This window comes from Nannobrachium achirus (assembly GCF_963921795.1).
Source record: "Nannobrachium achirus genome assembly, chromosome: 1".
Lineage (NCBI taxonomy): Eukaryota > Metazoa > Chordata > Actinopteri > Myctophiformes > Myctophidae > Nannobrachium > Nannobrachium achirus.
Genome location: NC_137810.1, coordinates 16,132,484 through 16,147,343, shown reverse-complemented (window position 1 = coordinate 16,147,343; position 14,860 = coordinate 16,132,484). Strand labels below are relative to the sequence as shown.

Genomic DNA, 14,860 nt, shown 5'->3' with positions numbered 1-14,860 from the left:
TGTAAAACTATACAATTGAAGCTGATAAATGACATTTGTGGGGTTCTGTTTCCTGAATGGATAAAATTGGTATCTTGACCTGGACATTTTTCTGTTTGTTTACTAATGAGCTGGAGATTATTTAATTCGTTTTTTAACAAAAGCGTATAACTTACTTACATCATGATTTATAAGCAACAGTGAGTACATCAAGCTTTACTCTCCTACTCGTGCAGTAACACTCAGACTTTAGAGCACCGAGTGTTGACATTTGCCTGTTTGCTTAGGAATAACCTGACAGTGTTTGACACGATCGTGCTACAAGGCCACGGTACAACGGAGAGCCTGAAGGTGGCTGGGAAGCCCCCGGGACAAGGCAGCTCGCTGAGGTTTAAGATGACGGAAGCCCTGCTTAAAGACTGCACAGAGAGTGAGTTTGGATGGCTGGAGCCTTTCTCTACGTCAAGCAACAGGCACTGAACGGGAGATTTCATTAGCACCTGCATGGAACTCTGAAAAGTAGTTGTCGGCCTATAGTGAGCCAGTTTACCACGCTCAAACTAGAAGCCTTTGGTCTCCAAAACACACTGAAATAGAATACACAGTCTTGGTGGGTTGGCTGTTCAACTTAATCTATGACCTATACTTAAACCACTTGAACACTAGCATATTATTGGCCTTTCAAAATATGCAGAGAATATTTTTTGAAAATAGGCAAACGTTGTTGAAAACAGCAGATCTAGCTCAGATGTTCAGTGAAAAGATTTGGTGTAGAGGGAAAAAAAGGAGGGTTCCAAGTATAGACCTTACCTCCATTGACCCAGGTCAATTATGTATGAAGGCTTTAAGTGGTTAAATTAGTTTATTATACTTCAATTAAACTATTTTTATTTTTAATATCTAAATTAATTGGACCCACATAGATAGGGCTGTAGCCTTTCAAAATGAAGCCCAATACTGATAAATTAAACATTTGATTAACATGGAAAGTAAAACCATTTCAATGTGAAAAGCAGATGTAAAATAATCAACATTAAACCATAAAACTCATAATCAGCAGTGTGACAGAGTTGGTCCAATGGCAGAGCACAAACATGTAAATGTACAGGTTTGTACATAATATCAGCTATAGAAAATGTTTCACCTGGAGATAGTTTCATGACTTGGCGTTACCATAACACACATTTCAATCTCTTCTCTTTCAGAGACAAAAGTCAAAGAGCCAAACTTCACTCTCAGAAGAATATTCAAAGTAGAAAACACGGGCCTGCTGCCGATCTACATCAGATCAGCAGAAATCAACGGGAAGCCTTGTGAAGGATATGGCTTCAAAGTTCTCAACTGTCAAGAGTTTACACTCAAACCAAACGCTTCGAAGGACCTCGTCATACTGTAAGCCAATAGAACCGCTGTGTCTATGTCTACGTTTGCAGAATTGTTTTAGCTCTAAAATCGCTCTGCGTTCTTATAAATAGACAGGATAACAATGTGGTTTTTGTGCCAAAACGGTGGATGTGGTCTCTCCATCATCACCACCCTATTAATACTCACCTTTAGCCACTCTGGTGAGTAAGGCTGAGGAAATAAAATGTCACCCTGTTCCTCTGTAGGCTTTATCTCATCTACTTCTCCTTCGCTCCAATTGACCTTAAAAAGGGAATTACATTGTGTCATACCATGGCATACCATGGAGAATGATGTAGCTGTGACTGTTGAGATACCTCATAGGCCTGGTCAACAGTTAAATCACTGTTCTTAATCATCATTTTTTTTAAATCTGTGCTGCACTATGGTGATGTCTTATGTAATGCATACCTCCACTCAGTGTCTCCAGCTGACCATGCTTCCTTCAAGCTTCAGTACCGATATTGTAATGCTCTGACTCACCACAGTGACTTATACTCAGACATTTATACAAGACAGTTCTTGGTTTGCTACCATATTAGTGCCAGACAATACTCTGTCTGCTATCTGTCTCAAATGCCTGTATATAATGTGAAGGGGCTGGTGTGTATTCTACACCCTTGGCATGGATATGTTGCTTGAAATGTAAATACTATATGCCCATATCACCCGTGCAATGACCTAGGCATAGGCAGACACACAGTGCTGACGTCACAGTACTGTACTTGCAATCATAGACTGAAGTCAGACGGTCCCATATATGCACATGACCGTATACTGTATGTGCATAGTAGGGGTCGGATCTGTGGCTCTGGGCAACCGGATATCCATGCCTATATATGGGCATATCAGGTGTGTGTGTATGGTTACTAGTCCTGCGCCCGGGGGTATGCACACCCACAGTATATGAGGGATTGAATGTAGGAGTCTCAGAAGTAATGTTGGAGAACCCAGACCGGTGCCCGTTGGGCAGAACAGTCACCATTGATGTCCGTTGTATCAGTCTGTGATGTCACGACTATGACATCAGTATGACATCAGCATGCAGACAGACAGCCATGGTGGCGACACTGTATATTATCAGTGATGTCAGCATGCAGACAGACAGCAGACATCATCTCCAAATGTCGGGCATTGTTTCAGCATGCGGCGGTTACCATGGCGGCGACACTGTTTAGTATCAGTGATGTCAGCATGCTGACAGATGGTCAGACACCTAAATTAATATTTATAGTTGTCTGAGTCATTTCGGGTTTGTTTATGGTCACATCTGCCTCATGTGACACCACACTACATAATATAAATAGGTAAATAAATAGTTAAGATTCTTCGGGAACAGTATTCGTAGTGTGACTGCAGGGTGTGATTTTCATTACACGGAACAGTGCATTAATAATGACCTGGTGACCCATGATGACGCGTCAATGTTGTCAGTTACTGGTATGTGGAGGTCAAAAAATCGAGTGAGTTCGAATTTCAAGATGGGGAAATGTACCGGATTTCCTGGTTTGAGTCATCATTATTAGGAAATCTGTATCTGTCTGTCTGCGTCCACTTTATGCCCATATATGGAGATCTTTGACCATCTGTTTGCCTGTGTCCATTTATGCCCATATATGGAGATATCTGTATTTGTCTGTCTGCATCCATTTTATGCCCATATATGGAGATCTATGCAGACACAGTGCCAGTTCCGGAAAATCCTGATGTCAGACATCAGAATCCGAACCTTTCGTGCTGGTTCCAGAAAATCGTGTATCGGGTCGGGTCGGGTCGAGGCCGAGCACTGCACTACCTGCTGCGGTGGGGAACGCACGTGCCGAATTTGAAATAGGGAATGAATAATGCAAACCCCAATATACCTGTCATAGGACCCGTTTTGACCATCTGTTTGTCTTTGTCCACTTATGCCCATATATGAAGATCTCTGCACACACAGTACCGGTTGCAGAAAACTCTGATGTCAGACTTTATGCCCATATCTGGAGAACGCGCGTGCCGGTGGGAAGAAGGGTTCTCGAGATACGCGGATTACATACATACATACACATTCACAGAGATTTTGTGTTGACTCATGTGGCGTACGTGATGTCAGAGCCTTTTATGAAGTGATGTCACAATGACTCAGCGCTTGCGCCGATTTCCTCCGGAACAGCCTGATGTCAACAATCAGCTCCGCATAAGGAGATTCCGAACGTTTCGCGCCGGTTTCGGAAAACCGCGAGTCGGGTCGGGTCGAGGCCCGGCACTGCACTCCGCGCGGCGGCGGAGATTTTGTGTTGACTCATGTGGCGTACGTGATGTCAGAGCCTTTTATGAAGTGATGTCACAATGACTCAGCGCTTGCGCCGATTTCCTCCGGAACAGCCTGATGTCAACAATCAGCTCCGCATAAGGAGATTCCGAACGTTTCGCGCCGGTTTCGGAAAACCGCGAGTCGGGTCGGGTCGAGGCCCGGCACTGCACTCCGCGCGGCGGCGGGGAACGCGCGTGCCGAATCTGAAGCCGGTGGGACGAACGGTTCTCGAGATACGCGGATTACAAACAAACAAACAGACAGAGATTTGTCGCATTTATAGATAGATAATATAGTGAGTTCCGCCGCATATTTCTGCCGCAGACAGTACAAAGGCAAATTAGCCAATGAGGCTCAATTGGTGGAAACAAATCTGGGAGTGGTGTTAGCTGGAGTATTGTTTGAGCTTCACATGACAGTCAGCACGCTGCAGAATATAGTCATGTTGGCAAACATAAGAAATGAAGAACGATTTATTTGATTAAGAGTTTTTATTTTAGTTATTGTTGTGGGCTCGCCTGAAAGGCGAGAACACTATGTTATCCTCATTATTGTGGGCTCGCCTGAAAGGCCCACTTCTGCGACGGAAGTGAGTTCCGTCGCAGACAGTATAAAGGCAGTTATTTATATAGTGAGTTCCGTCGCAGACAGTACAAAACCTTCACATGACAGTTGGCACGCTGCAGAACATAGTCATGAGCGAGCCCACACTGTTTCATAGGAACAGTATTTCTAAATTTTATTATAGTATATAGCAAGTGGTTCTCAAACTTTGAAATTTGAAGGTCCCCCTTAACTTTGACAGTGACAGATTTGTACACTGTCAAAGTTACAGACTTGTAAGGGTCAATTTAGACCCCCATAAAGGAACCTAGAGAGTCCCTGAAATCCACTTTGAGAACCAAGCTGGGATTGAAGATGGAAAAAAGTCAAATGTACAGTATAATGCCCTCGAGGTGTCCCTGTATTGGAACAAATGCGGCTGCCGCTTAGCAGTGAGATATTGGTGTTTTTGTGTTGCACGCATTCATGGAAACTCTCCTGGTCTCGTAGGTTTACACCTGATTTCACGTCGTCTCGTATCATCCGGGAGCTGAAGCTGGTGACGTGCGGTGGCTCCGAGTTTGTGTTTGTCCTCAACGCCTCCCTGCCGTACCACATGTTGGCGGCGTGCACAGAGACCCTGCCCAGACCCAGCTGGGAGCTGGAGATCTACATCATAGTGTCTCTGCTCATGAGGTGAGTGTCACACCGTCACACCGCTCACACACAGCCCTTATCCAACAGTGACACCTTCTGGCCGTGGTGTGTCTCTGCACCATGGCGCTAGTTGGGACTTGGGAGGCCAAATGAAATACAATACTGAGCTGTCAGTGCAGCTGACCGTTTTGTTGATATTTTTTGCTAGCACATATTCCACAGTAATTCTATTTCCTAACATTATGATAGATATTCTGAAATAAACATTTAACCTTATTTGACCGGCCTAAACTCATGTCAATAGGCACTTCAAAACAGACCTTTTGTGCTCTTCTGTTCATAGAAGCAACAGTATTTATATATTATAGAATCCATATTGGCAGTTAGAATACCCCCTTCTGTCTGTTTTTGGCTTTTTTCAGTCTCTGCCATTACAGTATACCAAACTGATTTAATATTTGCTGAAATCAAGATATATTTGCCGGCAAACAAGGACAATGTCACGGCCACCAAGCACAAGTTCAGTGGCAATTCAGAAACAGAAAGAACACTGCTTGCTCTGTTTTATGGCTGCTAATGGAACTTCAGCCCAACAACAAATATATTGTTGCTGTTTGGCGGAAACCATTATTTTTCAGGCAATGGAAAAAAATAACCTGTATTCCACTGATTCCAATGTAAGTATGATTTATTAACAGGTTCTTGGTAATTATTTGGATTGGTTCAATATTTATAAAAGCCCCCAGTATATAGGCACTAATAAGCTACAAACTTCTACCTAGACCTTTTCGATCAGGCTAAAAGAAAATGCTTTTTGTAATGTCACACTGTGCATTATTCAAAGAGTATTTTATTCATTCAACTATTCATTCGTTCACTGACAGACTTAACCACTTTCAACCTGGGATCCCTATTTTGGGCATGTCATTAGGTGAGAATCTTCAAAATGGTTCAAGAGAGTTTATTTTTCTCACAGCAAAAATAGCAGATCTACACACGTTGCATCACAACTCCTTGTGAACTTGTAGATTGTCTTATTTCGCTACTTGCGCAAGACACTGTTGTATGACGAGGGTATGACATAGGGCATTCATTTATGAAATAACATAAAAAGATAAAATATGGCGATGCAAGGTTTCTGCCCGACAGCGTCCGTATAAAGATATAGTTATGATTTTCTATCATGATAGAAAATCATGATAGTTTCTCTTGAAGGATTGAATATCCATAATATGTGCTCCCCCCCCCCCCTGTCTTTAGCTCCATGTTCCTGCTGGTCATCATCACAGCCTACCTGGAGGCTCAGGGCATATGGGAGCCTTTCAGGAGACGCCTGTCTGTGGAGTCCAACTCTACCTTGGAGACGGGGCGACCCTTTGATTTCAGGGATATAGCACAAATTCACAGTGATACAAAGTAAGTTAAGGACGGGGTAATGTCTTAATGTGATGATCGATAATTTAATTAAATTATTGATGTAATAATTGATCGAATGAATAATTGATTGAGTTACCGCCCTAAGCAATGTTTCTCTGCCAGTTTAAGCCACTTTTATACCATGGAGCAGTGTGGCCACTAGGAACTGCTAGTGGGGCTTTTAGTCTCTTCTCTATTCTTTATCATTAATGCATTTTTGGAGCTGTGTGGAACACAAGCTCCCTATACGTGGCCGTGTGTGTAGGTATGTGGGTATGTGGGTGGGTGGGTCTGTGGGTCTGTATGTAGCCTGTTTGTAGTAACCCTGGGTGACCAGAGAGGTGCTGTTGAGTCTAGCCTGCCCTGAGCATCAACTGCAATACACACACACACACACACACACACACACACACACACACAGCTCCACTTCGAACAGAGGTTCGATTTTATGCTTTAACTATTAAAAAATAGCAGATATAACAGCTTGTAGATCTGCTATTTTTTTGAAAAATCGTGAACATTTGAGCAAGTCTTTGGATAGTTTTGACCCAATTATATAAATGTCTTCTAAATCCTACTACGTTTTTTGAAAAAGGCATGTTTCTACATCAGTGGTTCTCAAGGACCCCTAGAATTAGCTGTGAGCTGATATGTTTCAATAGCTAAAGCAGTGGTTCTCAAAGTGACAGTGTACAAATGGAACCAAATGAACCCTAAAGGGTCCATTTGGTTCCATTTGTACACTGTCAGAGTTAAGGGGAGACCTTGAAATTTGAAAGTTTGAGAAACACTGAGGTAAAGTTAAAGTAAAGTTTAAAATAATTCCAGGCCTTAATGGGTTAAAGCTCCAGTGAAGACATGTTTATCCTGTGAGCGACCGCACAGGTTTACAGCTTAGCTTCATCTCATGTTTTAATTTTTACTTTCTGGTGCTGTTTTTTTACATTTGTATCAGTCTCCATTTAAATATGGTAATAGCTGAACATGCGTAATAGATATTTACCCACACCTTTCCCTTCACTTTCAGCTTGAATGATTACAGTGACTCGCAGCAGAACTCCAGATGTTTATATGGGGCTGGCAGCGGGGCGTCCCGGGTCGGGGGCCGGCAGGGCAGGGCCTTATCGGACCCGGAGAGCCAGAGGGCCAGAGGAGTAGGGTTTGGTCGCTCATCTATGCAAGCTGCTTCGTCCCACCAGCTGACCAAAGGCAGTACCAGCGCAGGCCAGGAGGGCCCTCAGGCTGCATGCCAGCTCACCAATCGCAAGACTCGGAACTCCAAGCAGCCACAGCAGCAGCCGGTAGGCCTCCTGGACCTCCAGAGTCAAAGCTTAGCCGGGTCGGCATTGCCCCACAGAGGTCTCTGTCCTGAGGACGCAGACTTCACAAACTTACTAGGGGCCATGGACAATGACCTGGACCGTCCAGAGCTGCCTACCCTGGGGGCTTTACAGGAGCAGAACTGTCAAATGACACAAAACAAAGGTATTCACATTTATACTAATCACTTGTATTTTATTATTATTATGACCACTAGGGTGGGCCCTTTCTTACCTGTCAGTGTTCTAGTTCTGCCTGCAGAGGTTAAGAAAAAGGAGAAGGGTTTCTTTTAAGCAGAACGGGAGAATTATGATGTGATAATACACATTACTTCCATTTTTCTCACAGTATTGGAGTCCAAAGGGAAGTTGCGGGGTAAAACAAAAGCCCAACGGAAGAAAGAGGAAAAGGAGAAAAAAGCAAAGGTTAAGCCTCAGGGAGATGAAGTGAAAGACCCCTTGGCTGACAACGACGACAGCTCCTCCACCACCACAGAGACCTCCAATCCCGATGTAGAGGCTGGCCTCAAAGAGGTACGCACACATACACCATACCAGTGGTTCTCAACCTGCGGGTCGGGTTAACCCCATGATTAACTTAAGGTGCAACATTGTTTTCTCACTCAACAGTGAACAAACCAACATAAAGTGTAAGTGTGTAGAGGGTGTATGCATATTTCTAAAGTAACAATGTATGCAGGGGCGGTGACGTTTCAATATTCAAATGGGTGCTCGTTTTTGACCCCGCCTCCCCCCCCGCCCCCGCCCCCGCCCCCGCCCGCCTGCCTGCCTGCTCGGCCAGCCGCTTAGACAAAATGATAATAATGACCATTGCTATGTTTGGCCACTAGAGGGCACTGAAAACCCACAACGCTAATATGTTCCCCATTTTCAGCAGTTTTGTGACACTTTGGTATCATGCCAATAAAGCTCCTTTGAATTTAATTGAAAACCAATGAAACAGAGCAGCCTGAATTAAAAATGCAGACAGGCCTATACTTGAGTAACTGTAAATGTACAAACGTATTGGTATCAAAATATCCCATTTCATGTCAGCAAAAGAAAAGGCATTTTTTTTCCATCATTGAGTACTTTATTTACAGTTTGCCAATAGTACAGTGGTACGATAACGATGTCATAAAATGAATGCACTGTAGGAATTTTTTATGACACACGAGCAATCATGACTTTTCAGCAATCAGTGTGTTTCAACATCTTAACACAGTAATTAATGCATGATATTGCACCTACATTAACATGCTACAAGCAGAAACAGACCTTTTTTTCCCAAGATCTTTGTCTATTTTAATTGTGGAGGAACATGTTTTTTTTTTTTATGTAATATTTTCTGTGTAAAAAGAAAAAGAGAAAAAAAACCCTAATAAATATTGTCAAAAAAAATGTGGATGAAACATCTCTCCCTCCCTGATCGCGGTCTGTCACCTTCACTGTGCCTGCTGCAGTGCTGCTTGGCCATCATGGATCTCTATAAATGAAAAGGGGGAGAGGGGAATAAAAAAAAAAGTATTACAACCATGACATTGACAACAATATTGCTACAGTAAATTACAATTAGCCTATTATAGTAAACCTTGCATCATGCAGTACAGTATTTTTTAGTTTTTTAGTACCTACCATTTATTTATCAGGAACGTGGACAAGGGCACCTCGGCACAGGATTGGACGCTAGTTTGCTTTGCTGATCAGTGGGGGGAAAAAGTTTTATTTAGTATCACTTTAGTTAGTAGGCCTATCACTACAATATAGAAATACTCTGTTACAAATATAAGTCCTGAATTAAAAATGCTGGCATGCTTACTTGAGTAAAAGTCCAAAAGTATTGGTATAACATAAAAAGCCTACAAAAAGGAAAAGCTAGGCTTTAGGTCTATACTGTATAGACCTACTGTATATTTGTGTATTTATATTTTTTTGGCACTGTGTTGATAAGTAGTTCCTAATGTTTGGATGAATGGACCATTGTAAGTTCTTTGAGTTTGCAATATGCTTAGAAAAGTCACTTAAAATTGCAATCCATTATAGAAACGTTAAGCACTACTATTCTTTGTTGTGTTGTGTTTTTTTTTTTTTTCAAACTGTTCTCGACACTCGGCTGTACACAACAGTCCTTTTTATTTTTCTTACTGTCCTGTAACCTTAACTGGGTGACTTAATTTCCCCTTCCCCTTCTTTGTACTTACTGATTGTTTAGACTTACTGTTTTCTCTTTTATTATATATTTTTTCTCTCTCATTTTCTTTTCTTTACATATCTACTGCATAGTACTGTGTTCTATTCGTCTGTGTCATTCAATGTTATATGATATACTTTAATGGTTTCCTGTTGAAATAAGCTTAGTCTTTTCAGGATCTCATTTTAGTAGACCTTGTACCAGTGAACTGTACCGTCATGAAACTGTACATTTTCCTATGCAAACTTCTAATAAAGCCTTCAATCAATCAAATAGGCTTTAGGCTACATCAATTATATGTAATTCAAAGGAGCTTTACTGGCATGATAAAATACTATAATGCCTCATTCACATAGGGAGCAGCAAAGCTAAAGTTTAGCTTGCTTGGTCAATGTTATCTCAATGGAAACCAGCTTTAAAGCTTTCAAAGCTTTGTTCTGTGTATCTCCTGTATCTTTAAAGCTGGTTTCCATTGAGATAACATTGACCAAGCAAGCAAAACTTTAGCTTTGCTGCTCCCTATGTGAATGAGGCATAAGAACAGTTCAGTTGAGATTTTTTTTTTAATTATTTTGGAGGTGGGGGTAGAATACTGTAGAGCTACATGGCTACATCACACAGAGTAGACATACAGCCAGGATGTGGAGGCGGGCTATGACGCTGGGTGACGCCCTCGAAAGGGACAAAGCCGACGTGTGATATCGGCCGAGTGCCAGGAATGCAGTTTGGCCAGTTTGGGGCGAACGACTGAGTGCTAGGAATTGTCGGCGAAAAATCAATGGGCTCTCATAACAGTACGCTCAAGCACTCACGCGCCCCCTATGTTCCCGCCGCTGAATGTATGGACTTTTTAATATATCTAAAATGACAAATTAAACTTTGGTCAAATTGTCAAATATTAGAGGCAGAAATTGTGAAAATGTTCACTACCGTGTTATACAAAATGTAATACTGTACCTCAATTCTTAGTGCTCGTCGGAGTGTGGGGTCCCCAGTTAAAATATGATTATTTTGGGGGTCACGGCCTGAAAAGGTTGAGAACCATTGCACTATACCTATGTACTCATGAGACTGTATTATACTTAGTTGACTGGAGATCTGCAGGGCTCTATGCTAGACCTGTCCACTCCACTAGTATTTCCCTCTGCATTTTCAGAGAAAATCGCTGATCTACAAGCTTGCAACGTGACACATTGTGAGCTTATAGAATGTTCACCCCATATTTAAAAAATCCTGTTTTTCCTGTCTAGGAACCTGCTAAAAAGAAAGGACGAACATCAGCCGCAGAAAAGGGGAAAGAAGAAACTCAAAATTTCCTCATCAAGCCAAAAAACAAGAAGCAAGCACCGGCAAAGAAAGAGAGCCAAGTAGAGAAATCCAGGTTTGTGAATTTAATTTTGTTGTTTTTCTCACTTTAAAATCCACTTAAAATTGACACTGATATTGAATGCAAATCTTTGTTCACAGTTCACTGGAACTACCATATGTCACACCCCTGGAAAATAAACAGCGCAAGAGTTTCACATCTAAAGTGCTTCACCCTCTCACCAGCGCCCCAAAGACGCGAACCCTGCAGAAACAGAGATGTAAGTTCATTCACTGAAAACTGGATGACTTGTGTTATTACTACTACAGCCCTGTGATGGTGGAGTATTAACATTTGTTTCTGTCGTGCAGTGGCGGTGAAGCTGGACGATGGCCGTCCCTCTCTGCTCGTCAAGTCGCTGTCTAACGGCTCTGTCCCCGAGCCTGGCCACAGCAGCAGCTCCGAGGGCGAGAAGGATTTGGCTTCTCCAGAATGGGACCTTCCTCTCCCCAAAGGCAGCAACCGTAAGTCATGTGGCCGGAATCTACAGTATATCGCCGTTCTTTCCCTTTGGATAAACCTTTTTGATTGAAGACCTGGTGAAACGATTTCTTTTTTCAAACCTTTCATAACGAGGTCATACTTAACAATAGATGCCAAAAGGTTAGCAAAACGCCATTTCATGACGTATTCCCATTTAGACCTGAACGCATATCTGTGTGACTTTAGATTTAAACCTCTTTAACCATTATTTTATGCCTTATCTGTTAAAAAATAGCAGATATACAAGCTCACAGCGCGGCACCGAGTGCCGCGCTGCGAGCTTGTAGATCTGCTATTTTTGAGACTTTGTGCAAGTCTTTGAATATTTTTGTCCCGATTCTATAAATGTCTTCTAAATCCTTCTTCTAAACCAGTGGTTCTCAAACTTTGTCATGTCAAGGACCCCCAAAATGACATGTATATTATTTGGCTGTGGACCCCCATCTCAGAATATGTTATTCCAGGGACCACCCAGAAGCAAATATTTGCACTCGGTGCCGTGCTGTGAGCTTGTATATGTGCTATTTTTCAATAGTTAAAGCAGGATATGATTCTAGGCCTAAATGGTTAAGACTGTTGTCTCTCTCCTGCTCTCCACGTATACAGAAGCTGACAGTCTTCAGCAGATCTCCCTGCAGACGATGAATGCAGACCCCTTTCTGAAGAGACCCATTTCATCCAGGACCTGCTCCCCACCGCCCACCTCCCCTAGCTTACTGCCCCGAAGCACCTACAGTAGTGTCCTCAACACTAACAGGTAACAAACAACAATCTTAATATTAGGTCTGCAACTATAGATGATTATCGATTACTTTGGTGTGATTTTAGGATCCTTTTTTCATATATATTTATATCAACGGATCAATTAACCACTTACGCATTATTTCATGCTTGGTTTGTACTTTATTTTATAAAGTGTTATGCAAAATGTGTTAAAATCGTAGATCCACAAGCTGTAGATTGGCTATAGTATTTTCATTATTAAAGAAATCTACTTTTTACTGACATGCTCGATATAGGGATCGGTTATTTTACACAATTATTACTTTTCTTTTTATCATTTCATAAAATTGTCCATCCTTTTTTATAATCGATTGAATCGTTAAGTTTGATTAACTGTTGCACACCTATGTGTAGTATTTCTGTGTATATAATTAATATATATAATATATCCACCTCTTTCCGCGGGAATTTACTGGAGGATTTTTTGCACCACACTTCCGGTTAACAGCAGACATACAAGCTCACGTGCGTTGCAGATGCAGCCGTTGTGAGCTTGTAGATCACACTCGGCTGCGGCGCCGGAAGCTCCGTGCAACTTCTGCGCAATGCACGATGGGATGTTGGAAAGTTATGGATATATATATACTGTATATATTCTCTGTCCTCTCTCTTTGGTAGTGAGGTAAACCTGAAGAAGGCTCCTGGGAACAAGTCCTCCATATCCACTTCACTCCCTGGCAAATATGGAAATCCCACATTTGCTGCTGTTGCTGCTGGTTATGACAGAAGCCCAGGTGAGTGTGTCATGAGACCTCGGTGGAAAATATGTAATTTTGACTTTAAACCTTACCGATCCTTGTTGGATTATATATACCCATAATATATTATATATACGAGTAAAAAAAAAAAGGGTGTTTTGAAAGAAGACAAAGCAAATCAAGGGACCATTGCTTATCTGTCCTGAACATTTCACTCTTTCTGTGAAGCCAACAAATTCCCCTCTACTTAGTGTGCCCTAGTTTTATACCTTTTGTGTACCGTATTATACCTTATTTTTATTCTATGTTGGACTTACTTGGTACAGTCTGGCATTTTGCTACACATACTTGTATGATCATAAAAATCCTCTTGAATCAAGTATAAACTAAAAATGCTGTAAATGTGGACCTGTTGCTTTGTGTTGTCATCAGGTGGAACTGGTCCAGGTAAAAGTGAAACCCAAGGGAAGACGCTTGCACACATGACATCAGTGGAGAGTGACAGCTCTGACAGGTAATTGCAACTCTGGACAAACAACTAACTCCATATCCAGTGAAAGTCATTGTACATATATGCTGAATTCCCCTTTTTTTCCGTACCTCAACAGCTCTGGATTATGGAGTCCCATTGACACAGCCAGCAGTCCGAGCTTCAATGCTGCAAACTCTTTCTCTGCATTTGGACCCAATAATTCTTTCAATCTGACTGGAGGTAAGCAACATGGTTCTAAATGATTAAGAACAATCATTAAACTCCAGAGCCCTTTTTCAAAAATGTATACTGAAAATAGTGATGCCAGGAAACTGAAAGCATGAAGAATTGCCATCTTGTATAGAAAAGGTGACCAGCTGTATTGTGTGTAACCTGTCTAATTTGGGTTGATTTGTTTCAGTTTTCAGCGGAATGAACTTCCCAAAAACCTCAGAGCCACAGCAGAGCTGGCATGAGTTGAATGCTGTGTCCTCTTCCATCTGGGACATCCCAAGCACCGATTCTCTTCACTCCTGGCCGACTAGCGCTGGCTCGTCAACAGCCCCGACCACGGTGAGACTCCCTGTCCACCCACTGTGAACGCAGATCTTGTAAAAACACTTGTTCTCAGAGTGGGGTCTGGGGTCCCCCAGGGGTCCTTGAACAGTTTATCGACTTTAACACAATGTCATACTTTGGCTTTTATATGTGGCGAGTTGGCGGCGCATTGTGAGCTTGTAGATCTGCTGTTTTCAAAAGAAAGAATAATGATATTCTTATAATAATCAATCAACATGTTTGAATAATTTGAACTTTTTTAAAATAAAACCTCTCTTATTGGGGTCCCCTGGCACAAGATATTTTCAGATGGGGGTCCGCAGCCAAATACCTTGATATTTACATTTTGGGATCCTTGACATGGAAATGTATGAGAACCGCCGCTCCGCAGCATTCTAAAATCTTCCGTTTTCTGTTGCAGTCAATCTTAGGAAACACCCGCAACCCGTGGTCCACCACCACACCCTTCGGCAGCTCCATCTGGTCCACCAGTGGAGACTCTGCCTTGCACTCTTTCACTCCATCTACCAACTCCACAACTCTCAGCGATCTGGTCAGCAGCCCGGCTCCGCCCAGCCAGGCTCCTGCGGAGATGAGTCGGGGATTCTACAACCCCTGGAACATGTGGCGTCCCACCCTGTGTCGACGGAGCTCCGAGCCCTGGCCCAACCCTTCTGACAACGGCAACTGAAGAC

General features: G+C 42.4%; 1 protein-coding gene across 1 annotated transcript in view; it reads left to right on the top strand.

Annotated features, from left to right (window-relative positions):
* The window catches only part of tmem131 (transmembrane protein 131), a 47,566-nt gene extending 32,708 nt beyond the window's left edge, over window positions 1–14,858 (top strand). Inside the window, exons 27-41 of the mRNA XM_080734688.1 lie at window positions 267–409; window positions 1,185–1,371; window positions 4,733–4,918; window positions 6,140–6,295; window positions 7,323–7,780; window positions 7,964–8,148; window positions 11,056–11,186; window positions 11,273–11,391; window positions 11,483–11,635; window positions 12,261–12,411; window positions 13,056–13,171; window positions 13,568–13,649; window positions 13,744–13,847; window positions 14,029–14,180; window positions 14,587–14,858. Coding sequence (XP_080590814.1) covers window positions 267–409; window positions 1,185–1,371; window positions 4,733–4,918; window positions 6,140–6,295; window positions 7,323–7,780; window positions 7,964–8,148; window positions 11,056–11,186; window positions 11,273–11,391; window positions 11,483–11,635; window positions 12,261–12,411; window positions 13,056–13,171; window positions 13,568–13,649; window positions 13,744–13,847; window positions 14,029–14,180; window positions 14,587–14,856 — 2,593 coding nt within the window. The 3' untranslated portion in view covers window positions 14,857–14,858. The remainder of the gene's footprint in view (window positions 1–266; window positions 410–1,184; window positions 1,372–4,732; window positions 4,919–6,139; window positions 6,296–7,322; window positions 7,781–7,963; window positions 8,149–11,055; window positions 11,187–11,272; window positions 11,392–11,482; window positions 11,636–12,260; window positions 12,412–13,055; window positions 13,172–13,567; window positions 13,650–13,743; window positions 13,848–14,028; window positions 14,181–14,586) is intronic.
* The last annotated feature ends 2 nt before the right edge of the window (window positions 14,859–14,860 follow it).